At 45.4% G+C, this 15283-nt stretch overlaps 1 protein-coding gene across 1 annotated transcript; it reads right to left on the minus strand.

The window, feature by feature from the left end:
• Positions 1–247: 247 nt before the first annotated feature.
• On the minus strand, positions 248–1195 carry LOC123376372 (olfactory receptor 52R1-like). The gene has a single exon (XM_045028310.1). The coding sequence runs from the start codon at positions 1193–1195 to the stop codon at positions 248–250; it is 948 nt and encodes a 315-aa protein (XP_044884245.1).
• Between the last annotated feature and the right edge of the window lie 14088 nt (positions 1196–15283).

The following is a 15283-nucleotide window of genomic DNA, read 5'->3' on the forward strand; positions in this document are numbered from 1 at the left end:
AGCCTTAGCAGAAGAGGTGAGGCAGGGGGCAGGGCCTTAGGGGTCCAGATACCAGCAATTACAAGATGGCAACCCTGTGAGTTCATGAGTCGTACACAGACCAATTCCCCAGTACACTAAGGTCAGGAAAGGATTTAATGTCACTTGTACTGTCCAGTCAGTGAATCAGGGAAGAGGATCTGGCACCATGTCACCTCCCAGCTCTGCATGGAGCTCGGTCTGAGAGCCAGAGCACCAGGTGAAAACTTTAGGTCCCTTTATGAGGAAAGAGCCGGAGCAGCCTGTCCCGGATCTGTTTGGTCCTCGCCCCATAAATGATGGGGTTTAACATGGGGGGCAGCAGGAGGTACAAGTTGGCCATGAGAACTTGGAAACGCTGGGGCACATTGTTGCTAAACCATTGCGTGAGGAAGGAGAAGAGAGCTGGGACATAAAAGGCTAAGATGACACAGAGGTGGGAGCTGCAGGTCCCAAAAGTCTTGAGCCGGGCGTCCTTTGTGGCGAGTCTGAAGATGGCCCTGAGGATCTGGGTATAGGACATGGTGATAAAAAACACATCCAGACCAATCCCAGAGAATACCAGAAAGAGGCCGTAGTAAGTACTGATGCGGATGTCACCGCAGGCCAGCTTCACCATGGCCATGTGATCGCAGTATGTGTGGGGGATGATATTGGTTCTGCAATATGGCCACCATGTTGCTAGAAGGATATAGGGCAGTACAAATATGCCACTCCGCAGCACCAAAGTCAGGCCAATCTTGGTTACCACAGGGTTTGTCAGGATAGTGGAATGTCTCAGGGGATCACAGATGGCCACATAGCGATCCAAAGCCATGGCCACGAGGATCCCAGACTCCATCACTGTGAAGCAGTGAATGAAGTACATCTGGGTGAAGCAGGCACTGAAATCGATCTCCCTGGAATTGAACCAGAAGATGCTCAGCATTTTGGGCTGGATGGACGTGGACAGGACCAGGTCAGTGACGGCCAGCATGCAGAGGAAATAGTACATAGGCCCATGGAGGCTTGGCTCCGTCTTCACGATGAACAGGATGATGAGGTTCCCCAAGACGGCTATGGCAAACAGGGTACCGAAGGGGATGGAGATCCAGATGTGGGCTGCGTCCAGTCCAGGAATGCCCAGCAGGATGAAGGTGGAGGGATTGGTGAAGTCAGTTGTGTTAGAACCTGACATAGAGTATGGGAGAAGGTGTAAAACTCTGAGGCAGAACGGTGTCTCCTGCATGTACCGTACATTCCCCTGACTTCCTGTATGTGCCCAGGGTCTAGCGTGATGGTTTCAGGACAAATACCTGGATGGAGAAACAGTTTTAATATGAGACATGACATGCACTGCTGGAGGCTGTTCTCATGGCTGAAGCAGATTGGTCGCTCTTCAGACACTGAAAAATTATATTTTCATTATTCAGAGGAATGAATTATGAACACATGACCCTAGTAATGCCAAGTCTATGTTTGATGGTGCTTCATCCATCAATAATTCCTGCACATCACGGTGTGGGAAACCTTAATAGGAACCAGCAGGAAACACAAGGGTGGATAGTGGTTATCGATCATCGATCCTTAATGCAATGAAACCCAAGCTAGAGAGTCCATGCTGTAGGGAGTTTCCCATTCACCCAGTTCCTCAAAATCTGAGTGGGAAAAACAAAAAACTAAAAAAACCTTTGCCAAGCCATGTGCCGGGGGAAACATCTCAACTAGAACATACCTCAGCAAAAAGTCCTGGGAATCATTAATAGCAGCTCCACAGAAACACCTTCTCATTTGCAGTAGTGTCCAAACAAAGACAATGTTCAGATGCCTAAGGAATGGGATGGAGAATAAGCTGCTCTGGACATGTGCTCAGTTTTGGTCACTCAGTCTCTATAAAGGATATAGCAGATAGAAAGGGGGTTTCTGAGGCAGGGTCTGAAAATGGGGGAGGGTACCAGATGCGGACAGACTGAAAAGTCTGGGACTGTTTAGTTTAGAAAAGAGACAAAGAAGGGGGCATATGATAGAGCAGAGGAAAATAAACAATAGAACTGATGACATTCAAATGGGCAAACAGAGAACAGCTCCCTACCAGTCATAACTATATACACTTAGTGCTTCAAAAGGGCTAATTCCTCAAACCTGAGACAAAAAAAAATCCAAAAAACTGATTGGGAGGAAAACGTTCGACAGAAAAATGGGAATGATTAGCACAGTCAAGGAAGTGGACAAGTTTGGCTAAAAACCCAGTTCAATGGCAAAGTGAAGGCAGTAATTGGGGTGTGGGGGAGGAAGAAAGCTATAACAGGTTATAAAAAGGGGAGATAGATAGCAAACAATACACATTGGAATTTATGAAAGTTGATAAGGGACGTGAAACGTATCCGAGAGAAATCTGTGCTTGGCAGGGCTAAGGATCACAAAAAGGAGGTTATTAATTATATTAAGAAGAAAAGAGGGTGCAGAAAAAAAGCCACAAAAGTGATTTGAGGCTGGAAAAGATTCCAGACAGTGAGAGTCTTAAAGACCTTCATTTATTTATCTTAAATAGTAAAAACGGGTTCTTTAATCTGGTCGAGAAAGATAGAGCAAGGCTGGAAGTTGAAACCAGACAAATTCCAGTTGGAAATAAGGACCCAATGTTTAGCAATTAGGGTGATTGACCATTAGGACAAACTGTGTTGACCTCCTGCTGTGTACACCATGGTTAGGATGATATAGCTACAGCTCTCAGGGTGTTGATTTTTTTGCTATTGCAAAAAATAAATAAAATAAAAATGCCATTTTCTGTTGCATTAGCAGAGACATAGAATGCAAGTCATGGCAAGTGATAGTACTGTTCTCCTCAGTACTGGTAAGGCTTCAGCTGCAGTACTGTGTCCAGGTTTGGTCACAAATATATAGAAAGGATGTAGAGAAACTGGGAAGGATCCAGAGGCAAGAGATAAAGATGATCAAAGGGATGGAATCCAAACCACAGGAACATAAGAGAGACCATACTGAGTCAGACGAAAAGTCCATCCAGCCCAGTACCCTGTCTTCCGACAGTGGCCAATGCCAGGTGCCCCAGAGGGAATGATAGCTGGCCAATGCCAGGTGCCTTAGGGGGAGGGGTAGCTCAGTGGTTTGAGCATTGGCCTGCTAAACCCAGGGTTGTGAGTTCAATCCTTGAGGGGGCCACTTAGGGATCTAGGGCAAAAATTGGTCCTGCTAGTGAAGGCAGGGGGCTGGACTCAATGACCTTTCAAGGTCCCTTCCAGTTCTATAGGAGATTGGTATATCTCCAATTATTACTTCTATTAACAAAACAGGTAACCATCAATTGATCCATTCCTGGTCAACCATTCCCAGCTTCTGGGAAACAGAGGCTAGGGACACCATCCCTGTCCATCCTGGCTAACTGCCATTGATGGACCTAACCTCCATGCACTTCTCTGGTTCTTTTTTGAACCCTCTTATAATCTTGGCCTTCACAATATCCCCTGGCAAGGAGTGCCACAGGCTGTGTTGTGTGAAAAAATATTTCCTTTTGTTTCTTTTAAACCTGCTGTCTACTGGTTTCATTTCGTGACCCCTAGTTCTTGTGTTATGAGGAGTAAATAACATTTCCTTATTTAATTTCTCCTCACAATCCATGATTTTATAGACCTCTATCACATCCCCCATCCCCCTTAGTCATCTCTTTTCCAAGATGAAAAATCCAAGTCTTATTAATCTCTCCTCATATGGAAGCTGTTCTGTACCACTAATAATGCTGTTGCCCTTTTCTGAACCATTTCCAATTCCAATATATCTTTTTGAGATGGGGTGACTACATCTGCACACAGTATTCAAGATGTGGGCGTACCGTGGATTTACATGGAGGCAATAAGATATTTATTGCCTCATTATCTATCTCTTTTTTAATAGCAGCAAAGAGTCCTGTGGCACCTTATAGACTAACAGACGTTTTGGAGCATGAGCTTTCGTGGGTGAATACCCACTTCGTCGGATGCATGTAGTGCATGCATTAATGATTCCTAACATTCTGTTTGCTTTTTTGACTGCTGCTGCACATTGAGTGGATATTTTCAGAGAACTATCCACAGTGACTCCAAGATCTTTTTCTTGAGTGGTAACAACTAATTTAGATCCCATCATTTTATATGTATAGTTGGGATTATGTTTTCCAATGTGCATTACTTTGTATTTATTGACATTGAATTTCATCTGCCATTTTGTTGCCCCATCATCCAGTTATGAGAGATCCCTTTGTAGCTCTTTGCAATCTGCCTGAGACTTAACAATGTTGAACAATTTTGTATCATTTGCAAATTTTGCCACCTCACTGTTTACCTCTTTTTCCTGATCATTTATGCATATATTGAATAGGACTGGCCCCCAGTACAGACCCCTGGAGGACACCACTATTTACCTCTCTCCATTCTGGAAGCTGACCATTTATTCCTACCCTTTGTCTCCTATCTTTTAACCAGTTACCAATCCATGAGAGGACCTTTCCTCTTATCCTATGACAGCTCTTTTTGCTTAAGAGCCTTTGGTGAGGGACCTTGTCAAAGGCTTTCTGAAAATCTAAGTACACTATATCCACTGGATCCCCTTTGGCCACACGCTTGTTGGCCCCACTCAAAGAATTCTCGTAGATTGGTGAGGCAGGATTTCCCTTTACAAAAATCATGTTGACTCTTCCCCAATAAATTATGTTAATTTATGTGTCTGACAATTTTGTTCTTTACTATCATTCCAACCAGTTTGCCTGGTACTGAAGTCAGGCTTATGGGCCTGTAATTTCTTGAATCACCTCTTTAGCCCTTTTTAAAAACTTGTGTCACATTATCTGTCCTCCAGTCATTTTGTAGAGAGGCTGATTTAAATGATAGGTTACATACCACAGTTAATAGGATTTAACTTCCCATTTTTAAAGGATGCCTTTTTGCCTCTCACTGCTTTTTTTACTTTGCTCTTTAGCCATGGTGGCACTTTTTTGCTTCTCTTACTATGTTTTTTAATTTGGAGTATACATTTAAGATGAGCATTTATTATGGTGTCTTTCAAAATTTCCATGCATCTTGCAGGGATGTCACTTTTAGAGCTGTAGCTTTTAATTTGTATTTAATTAGCCTTCACATTTTTGTGTAGTTGCCCCGTCTGAAATTAAATGCCACGGTCTTGGGCTGGTGTGATGTTTTCTCCATCACAGGGATGTTAAATTTAATTATATTATGCTCACTATTACCAAGCGGTCCAGCTATATGTGATCAAAGGCTGAAGAAACTGGGTATGTTTAGTCTGAAAAAGAAGACACTGAGAGGGGACATGACAGCAGTCTTCAAATACTTGAAAGGCTGCCATAAAAACATGAAGAAAAGTTTTCTCTTGCCACAGAGGGCAGAACAAGAGGCAATGGGTTCAAAGTACAGTTTAGCAGATTTTGATTAAATCTCAGGAAAAACTTCCTAGCTGTAAGAACAGTAGGACAACGGTTGTGGAAGCTCCTTCAAAAGAGAGTTTCATAAAGAAGCTGGATAGTCACCTGTCTGGGATGGTTCAGATCCTTCATCTTTGCAGGAGGTTAGACTAAATGACCCTGGTGGTCCCTTCTAACCCTATGTAGACCAGGTCATTGGTCTTAATACTGGGATAACTGGGTCAAATGTAATGGCTTGTGCTATGCCGGAGGTCAGACTGGGTGATCTAATGGTCCGTTCAGATCTGAAACTCTATGAATCTATTGATAAAGAAAGTAGATCAGGCATTTGTATTCACTGTGTTTCATAACACATGAACAAGGGAACATTCAATTACACTGCAAGTCTGAACATATAACACTGATAAAAGAAAATGTTTACATAATGCATATTTGGCCTTTGGGACTCCTTGCCACACATATTATTGGAGCAAAGAGCTTAGCTGAATGGGATTCACAAATGGTTTGGACATTGTACGTGGTGCTGGTGGCACCACCATTGGTTAAGGCTGTCTGACAGCTTCAATTAAAATATCTCATTTTCAGTTGCTTATAAATTAGCCAAACTTTAAGCATTTGGACTGAAATTTCCCATGCAATGTGTCTGCTTCCGGCTGATTTCTTTCTTTTTTTTTTGAAAATTTTAGGCATAACAGTTCAGCCAAATTCTGAAATGAAGCTAGAAGAATACATGTCTTTCCCATGTCAAGTAACAGCCACCCAAGCACCCCTCCTGTGCTGGTAGCAGCAAGAGTCCTGAGATGCTAGAGAAGGAGGTGACAGTTTTTGCTCATTAACACCTAACTGTATCCTGAGGCCTCTATCAGGGCTTGTCTACACTACCCACCAGATCGGCGGGCAGCGTTTGATCCAGTGGGGGGTCGATTTATCGCATCTATACTAGACGGGCTATATCGACCGCTGAGTGCTCTCCCGTTGACTCTGGTACTCCGTTAGCGGAGTTGACGGGAGAGCGTCAGCTGTTGACTGACTGCAGTGAAGACACCATGGTAAGTAGGTCTAATTATGTTGACTTCAGCTACGCTATTCACATAGACAAGCCGTCAGTTCTTATTCCAAGGGGAGTTGTGCCGTAGTGGGGCCTAAGCAAACTACAGGCTTCGGCCTCAGAATTGAGCTTTTGTATTGTACGTCTATTAACACCTTTCATCCTGAAGGATCCACTGTGCCACTAAAATGCAGCCTTCTGGGGGCTGGAGGCCATGAGCCTGGGGGGGGGACAGCAGAGAGGGACATTTTGGCCAGTGATACTGCAGCAAATTCCTCCCCTGTGGGAAGAGCTCTGGGATAATTAATAGCTGCATAGAGAGGAAAGGACAACAGACTTATTCCGTATCCCATCATGCCCATGTTATAATAAATATAGAGATATACCTCTCTCATAGAGCTGGAAGGGATCTTGAAAGGTCATCAACTCCAGCCCCCTGCCTTCACTAGCAGGACCAAGTACTGATTTTTGCCCCAGATCCCTAAGTCGCCCTCTCAAGGATTGAGTTCACAACCCTGGGTTTAGCAGGTCAATGCTCAAACCACTGAGCTATCCCTCTCCCCTTACACTGGGTTTATCGAGCAGGTGAGTTCTTCAGCAAGAGATTGGTACCTGTGAATGCTGAGACAGAAACGTCTTCTCTGGGAATCCCTCTCAGGTAGCCGTGTCCCACACCTCTCTCATCGCAGCATCTGCAGCAACATCCCACTCTGAGAGCTGAAACAGGGGTGTGCACTGTTTATAATATAGCTCTGTGCAATCCCAGGGGGGTTTGTTCAGCCTCTAGGGGAGAAGCAGCATCTGAATGTAAACAGGCTGGAGACAAGCCTGTCTGTGCTCTTTATCCTCCTTAAGGAGTAAACAGTAATTAAGGGACTTTCCCAAAGGGAGATGAGAACTCTTGGGCTCTGTGCTGAGTCAGAGAGCACTTGACTGCTATGTGCATTTGTGCATATTTAAACATTATAATGGATTAGTAATAAAACTAGGGATAATTTTGAGATCTCCATAGGGTCTGATACCCCTTAAATGCCCAGGAGGGAAGTGTAGATAGTAGACAGAGGGATCTGCGGAAAGATGCCTGAGGGGAGACACAGGCACTTTCTGCAGGCACACAGGGCTGTTGCTAAGGGATCAGAGATCTGTAATTCTCATCAGTAACTATCATAATACTGCGCAGCACCTTTCACTGAAGGATCTGCAAAACACCTAGCAAAGGAAAGTCATTATGAACATATCCCCATTTTATAGATAGGTAAACTGATCCACAGGGAGAGTGACTTGACCAATGTCACACAAATAATAATAGGAGATGTACCTATCTCCTGGGACTGGAAGGTCATTGAGTTCAACCCTTGCTGTCACTAGCAGGGCCAAGTACAGATTTTTGCCCCAGATTCCTAAGTGGCCCCCTCAAGGACTGAGCTTACAAGCCTGGCTTTAACAGGTCAATGCTCAAACCACTGAGCTCTCCCTCCCCCCAGAACCAAGGAGCCCTGTCTTCCCTGCCATAACCATGGCCTCTCCATCATTAATTGAGCACATGACAAAAGAGAAATGGACTCACGGTCTAGCACGGCCTATTCATGTGGTGGGTGTGACAGACTTCCCTGGGGTGCAACCTGGAACTGGGGTACCGCTGACCCCCTCTGGCATACCACTCTGGGCCCCCTCTCATGCTGGGAAGCTCTGAGAAGCTGCAATCCTCTCCAGGTCTTGCACTTACACAGACAGAGGGACACCCAGCTGCAGTTACATGAATTCTTTAGCCACTCATGAACCAACAATAGAGAGGTCCCACCCACTTCCTCCCAGCTCCCCAGCCTAGGACCACAGAGCTGTGCTGTTTTGCCCTAGTGAGAAGCCTGAGCAGTGTAAGTTTATTACCCAGTCTGCCCCTCCCTCAATGTGGAGAGGACAATGCACCAGCCGCTGTTCCTGGGCAGATTTCCCATTGAGAACAGATTTATTAACTACACAGAAAGACAGATCAAGGTTAATTACCTATGGAATAAACAAAATTTTCAAGTATAAATAGAGTAGGTGGGTGCCATTGGAGGACCACTTCTTGCATATTGGGGGTTGGGAGACAATGAAATATAAAATTCAAAAAGCTGTCAAGGTTATTGTGCATAAAAGACAAAGTATGGTGTTGATAGAAAAACAGAGACCAGAACACTGTGCATCAAGACTGAGGGATAGCTCAGTGGTTTGAGCATTAGCCTCCTAAACCCAGGGTTGTGAGTTCAATCCTTGAGGGGGGCCACTTTGGGATCTAGGGCAAAAATCTGTACTTCTTCCTACTAATGAAGGCAGGGGGCTGGACTCAATGACCTTTCAAAGTTCCTTCCAGTGTTAGGAGATTGGTGTGTCTCCAATTATTACTACATAGTCACTATACATAACTTTAGGTACAAAATGATACACATATACAAATAGGGTAATCACATTCAGCAAATCATAACTTTCCCATTGATACCTTATATGCCATATGTTGTACAAAACACTTCATAATCACATAACCATGGTAAATATGAGGATGCCAGGGTGTTGCTTTGGGGCACAGACTGTCACACCTCCCCCCTTAATTTACTTCAGGAGTGTTAGTCACTGAGTATTGCGGAGGCAGAGTGCCCAAAGCCTTCTTTAGCTTTAGACCATACAGCTCTCAAGTGTTGCAAACATTGTGGTGTTACCCACAGGTGTTCATGCAACGTTCTTCATAGAGCAGCCTGGTGATCTCAGAAGTCAGCAGGTGCCTCCTCTGGGTCACTAGAGAACCTCTATATCCGTGCAGCATTGTTAACCATTATGCTTTTTCATTTGGTGAAAGCTCAGTACAGATATTCATCAATGCCGTGACTGGGAGGGCCTACGTTTCCTCTTCCACACAGCAGAGCAGGTTTATTATGGTTTCCCTGCTGTGACAAGCTTTCAGTCTGTGTACAGGAGTTAGCTGAGAAGCAGTATCCTCACAGGGCTTCTTGTTTACTATTCCTCGCACGTCCAAAATCTTTCCCCAGAAATCATGCATGTTATACCTTTTCATAGGATTTACCATCAGTACCAAATTATTTCTTATAAATTATAAGAAAGTTCTAATATTAGCAACAAACTTTGAATCATGAGATTTAACAATCACAGCAAATCTTTTATCACAAGTAGGCATTTCCAAGTATTTTTATTATACTAAGCCTTCTGCTTGGACAGTTTGGTTTGTTCAATACCCACTGTGTCTTTCAACACTTCCATGAACTTTAATATGTGTTAAATTACTGGTTTTCCTTTCTCCTCAGTGTCCCCGTCAGTAGGGATCTCAGTCTAAGGTCATATTCGGGGTCTTGTTATGCCAGGGTGTGGTGAAGTAAGGATGTAAGGGGACTTTGCATGTTGGCTAACCCTCTGTAGAGCTGCTTCCCAACCCCAGGGTTATTCCCATCAGAAGTCTCTCCCTCTTGTTTTTTCCCTGTGATACTCACTCCCAGAACTGGGATCTTCCACACATCTCTTTACTAAAGAGTTGTGATCTGTGCTTTCTGGGCTAACAGCTGTGTCTTCTCCCAGCAGCTCTTTCACAGCTGCTTTCTGTGTCTTACCATCACAAGGAATTACCTCCTCCACTCTGTCTGATGGGCCATTAGCATTTTCACAAACCACTATCTATTCAGTATGATCTATATCATGTTTTAAAGAGAGAGAGTTAGTTTTCACAAGCACATCAGGGACAAAGTCCCGAAAAGTCAGGACTTGGATTGGGGTCCCCTCTGAAATCCCCGTCCCTGTCCCCGAGCGGTCAGTTTTGTGACTAATCCCCTCCAGGAGGTCAGTTACACAGTTCCCTCTCAAAGCCTGAGCCACAGGTTGGTTTCCTGGGTGCACAGATGGTGAATCATCCATTCTTCCTTGGCCATCCTCCCCCATGTGATCAGTGAGGAGACATTCCTGTTCTCTCACTATTCCTCACCCAGTTTCCTTCTCTGGACCCTGCTCTTGGACACATACCACTGAGCTCTCTAGAGTGGGATCTACCCCCTGCTCAGCTGTGAAGGGCTCACAGCTAATCACCTGGACAGTTTTGTCACCTGCAGGCATGACACCACCTGCACTTCCTGAGGTGGTGTTGCCTCCATTTGCAGAGTTAATGGAATTCTCCCCCCCCCCCCCTCGCTGGTTTCTAAGATTCCATGACCCCTCTCTGGGCTCCCCTCTAGGACACTCCTCCCTATGCTCCCTAGAGCGAGATCTATCCTGGATTTAGCTGTGACAGGCTTGCAGCTAACAGCTGGAACAGGCTTCTCACTGACAGTCAATATACTCTCCTCCCCCTCTGAGTCGACTTCATCCTCCACTCAGAGGTGAAAGTAAGCCGGTCCCGTCCGGTACGGCGTAACGGCAAGAGCCAGTACACCGTGCTGGACCGCACCGGCTTCCACGGCTGAGATTTAAATGGCTCAGAACTCCCCACGGCTCCCCTTTGAATCCATAGCCCTCCTGTGTTCAACCTCCTCTCTGGCAGCCTCTGCCTGCATCAGCTCCACAATTCCCCTATGTTCTTTTTCTTTTTCTACTGCCTGAAATCTGCATAGCTCCAATTTCAAAATTGTTTCACTGTTTTCCCTCATCTTACTGCCTTTCTGTCCCTACTTCCTGTAACGATGCTGGTTCTGGTGGGACCCAGCTGAGAGTGCCAATTCAGGACAAATCACAGGGCAGTCACAGCCCAAGGCTGCGTTTTCTTCCACCTCTAAGGCAAACCAAACCAGCCAGACAAAGAGTACTTTGGTTTTACCCCACTGGCTAACCACAAATCACACAAGCAATTCCCTCAGACACTCCAGTCTCCCAGTATCACCACCAGTGCCACTCATCCTGGGGATGAATGGTTATGAAAACCAACACCCCAATAAAAGAAAAAAGGTTCTCTCGTTCCCAAAGGACCAAGCCCCAGACCCAGATCAATATACATACCAGATCTTACCCACAAATCACGCTGTTGCCAATCCTTTAGCATCTAAAATATAAAAGTTTATTCAAAAAAGGAATAAGATAGAGATGAGAGTTAGAATTGGTTAAATGGAATCAATTACATACAGTGATGGCAAAGTTCTTGGTTCAGGCTTGCAGCAGTGATAGAACAAACTGCAGGTTCAATTCAAGTCTCTGGAACATCCCCTGCTGGGATGGGTCATTCAGCCCTTTGTTTAGAGCTTCAGTTTGTAGCACGTCCCTCCAGAGGTATGAAGCAGGATTGAAGACAAGATGGAGGAGCTGCAGCAGATTTTTATATTCTCTTTCCATGTGGTCTTTCTTTTTCTGCTCCAAAGACAAGCATCCCATCACATGGCATGGAAAAATCTCAGAGTTCTGTCCATGGGCAGGTCTCTGTATACCAGGGGTCAGCAACCTACGGCACGTGTGCCAAAGGTGGCACGCAAGCTGATTTTTGATGGCACGTGGGGCGGGCTGAGCTGTCAGCCCGCCGCTGCTCTGGGGTTCCCACTGCTGGCCCCTTCCCAGCTGGGGTCCCGCCGCTGGTCCCACTCACCTTGCTTCAGCGCAGGCCCCCTGCCAGACAGGGGCCAGGCCTCCGGCGCTGCTCAGCCCTACCAGCCCCAGCTCCACACAGCTCAGCTGCTGATCTGGGGTTCCAGCCGCTGACCTCCTGCCAGCCGGTTATCAACTGATCACTCAGAAGCCTGCGTGCAGCTTAAAGTATCTAAATAGGTGCCACCAGACATTGGAAAACTCAGCAAGGGCAAGGATCACACTAAACTGATAAGATCTGCATTTTAATTTAATTTTAAATAAAGCTTCTGAAACATTTTGAAAACCTTGTTTACTTTACATATAACAGTAGTTTGGTTATATATTATAGACTTATAGAGAGATCTTCTAAAAAACATTAAAATGTATTACCGGCACGCGAAGCCTTTAATTAGGGTGTGTACATGAAGACTCGGCACACCGCTGCTGAAAGGTTTCCGACCTCTGCTGTATACCTTGCTGAGTTACAAGGCGTATCTGCCTTCCCTCAATGGGTCAGGTGTGGCTGATGGTCCTTAATGGGCCATCAGTTAGGCTAAGGCAGAGCTGACACCAACTTGTCTGGGGTGTCACTCAGAAGCACAGCATAAGTTTGAAATACAGACAGTATAGAGCCAATACTCATAACTTCAACTACAAAATTGATACATACATACAGACAGCATAACCATAACTAGCAACCCATAACCTGGTCTTAGACACCCTATTTGACCCCCTTTATACAAGATTTGGTGCCACTACAGGAATTTGGTTTCAACAATGATCTATACGGTCCCAGTTTATGTCAATAACGTCACAACCCCAACGCAAAATTGATGACACAAACATCACTGACTGCATCCCAAGAGCTCCCCATCCTTGGGTTTGTCTCACTACAGCTAGCGTTGGGCTAGAGGCCGTACCAGTGTATAACAGAAATGGTTTATCAAAGTCATGTTCAATAACATGATTTAATTGCTTTACAAACTCAAGGTAAAACTTAGTTAGAACAATAGTGGATTGGATCAACTCTTGCAGCATGATTCCTGTATGTCTTATGTGATCTTGCCAAGAGCTAAAAAAACAGCTACTTTATCCATACAAGCTCTGGCAAATGTTTGGAATCCAATTAACATCAAATTAATGTAGATAGTAATGTTGTTCATAGTACAGGAATCTTGGCATTTAGCTATGCAAGCAATATGATAGTGTGCCTCAGTTTCAAGAGTCCCATGGCACCTTATAGACTAACAGACCTATTGGAGTATGAGCTTTCGTGGGTGAATACCCACCTTGTCAGACACATGTAGTGGAAATTTCCAGAGGCAGGTATAAATATGCAGGCAAGAATAAGTTTGGAGATAACAAGGTTAGTTCAATCAGGGAGGATGAGGCCCTCTTCTAGTACCAAGGGAGAACACCAAGGAAGGAGAAACTGCTTTTGTAGTTGGCTAGCCATTTACAGTCTTTGTTTAATCCTCAAATTTGCAAATGAATGGAAGCTCAGCAGTTTCTTTTCGTAGTCTGGTCCTGAAGTTTTTTTGGTACAGGATGGCTACCTTTAAATCTGCTATTGCCATTCCTAATATCTGACTTGTGTCCATTTATCCTTTTACGTAGGGACTGTCCAGTTTGGCCGATGTACATAGCAGAGGGGCATTGCTGGCATATGATGGCGTAAATTACATTGGTGGACGTGCAGGTGAATGAACCAGTGATGGTGTGGCTGATCGGGTTAGGTCCTGTGATGGTGTAGCTGGTGTAGATATGTGGGCAGAGTTGGCATCGAGGTTTGTTGCATGGACTGGTTCCTGAGTTAGTTACTATGGTGCGATGTGTGGTTGCTGGTGAGAATATGCTTAAGGTTGGCGGGTTGTCTGTGGGTGAGGACCAGACTTCAAAGAAAAACTGCTGAACTTCAATTCATTTGCAAATTTGACACCATCAGCTCAGGATTAAACAAAGACTGAATGGCTAAGAAATTTCCTACAAAATCATTGTTGCTACTGTGGTTATGCAATTGCAAAAAATCTTGAACAAAGTATGTCCTGTCAGGTGTCAATGGGAAAGTTATGATTTGCTAAGTATGACTCTGCTGTTTATATGCATGTCTCATCTTTGTGTCGGAAGTTATGATTATTGGTGATGTGCTGGTATCAGAGCACCAGTGCCAGTTCATGGCCAGAGCAGTGGTGTTGGAGGGTCAGGACTCCTGGTTCCTATTTCAGCCCTACGGCCTACTCATTGTGTGGCCTTGGGTAAGTCGCTTTACCACTGCTTGGCTCAGTCAGTCCATGACATGGGGATAATACTGCTAGCAGCCTAGAGAAAGAGCTTCTAGATGTAGTGATCAAAAGTGTCATGCAGAGCGAATGTTACACTCAGCTTCACCGTTCAGCTTCAGCCCCTGGGCAATGGGTGCCCTGGAGTTCCAGATAAGGTGCCATGTATGTGTGTAAATAGCTGGCTAATGGCAGCTGTGCCATTTATCTCCCTCCCTGTGAGATACCAATGCCAGCTCGTCCTCTGCCCAGCATCCTGCCTTCCCAGCTAACACAGGGGCTTGTCCTTCTGCCTTTCTCAGCTGTTACCCAACTATCTTCAAAGCTGATCCCTTGCCCTGCCCCCAAGGCCTGGCTCAGGGCAAAGGGCTCCCAGTCCATCCCCATTGCAGGGATCCTGCCTCCTACAGGCTCCCAGGCGGGAGGAACAAAAGGAATCTGAAAGCTAAAGAAATAAGCCACACAAGGGTCTCTTCACTCAGGACTTTGTAGCCAAGCTTTAGGGCCCACAAGCTGTCTGATGCACAATCTCACCCACCTACCACTCAACCCTGCTCCCAACCCTCAGCTGCTTTTATACGATTTTCTGGTCTCCCATCCTCGGCCTGATGGACCCAGCACTGCACGCTTCCTGCACTCACTGCAGGCTCCTTGTCAGGCTGCAGCAGATCCTGTCTCAGCCCCAGAGCAGGGGGAACTCAGCTGGTGGGGGAGACTCAGCGAGTGACGGGTGGAGAAGAGGAGTGAACGAGAGGGTCAGCGCTTTGCGGGGAAAAGGGCAGAAGTGGATGGAGCCTTGACATGACATGTGGAGCAGAAGCTGAGCACTGGAGAAAGAGGTAGGGCAGGGGCCAGGATCTCAGGGGTCCAGTTAGCAGAAATTTGAAAGGTGGCAACCCTGTGAGTTAATGAGCTTTACACAGACCGATTCCCCAGTTTGTCACGCTGACACAGCACAGTAAGGTCAGGAAATGATTAAATGTCTCTCACTGATCAGTAAGTGAT

Source organism: Mauremys mutica, chromosome 1 (genome assembly GCF_020497125.1).
Source record: "Mauremys mutica isolate MM-2020 ecotype Southern chromosome 1, ASM2049712v1, whole genome shotgun sequence".
In the NCBI taxonomy this organism is placed as follows: domain Eukaryota; kingdom Metazoa; phylum Chordata; order Testudines; family Geoemydidae; genus Mauremys; species Mauremys mutica.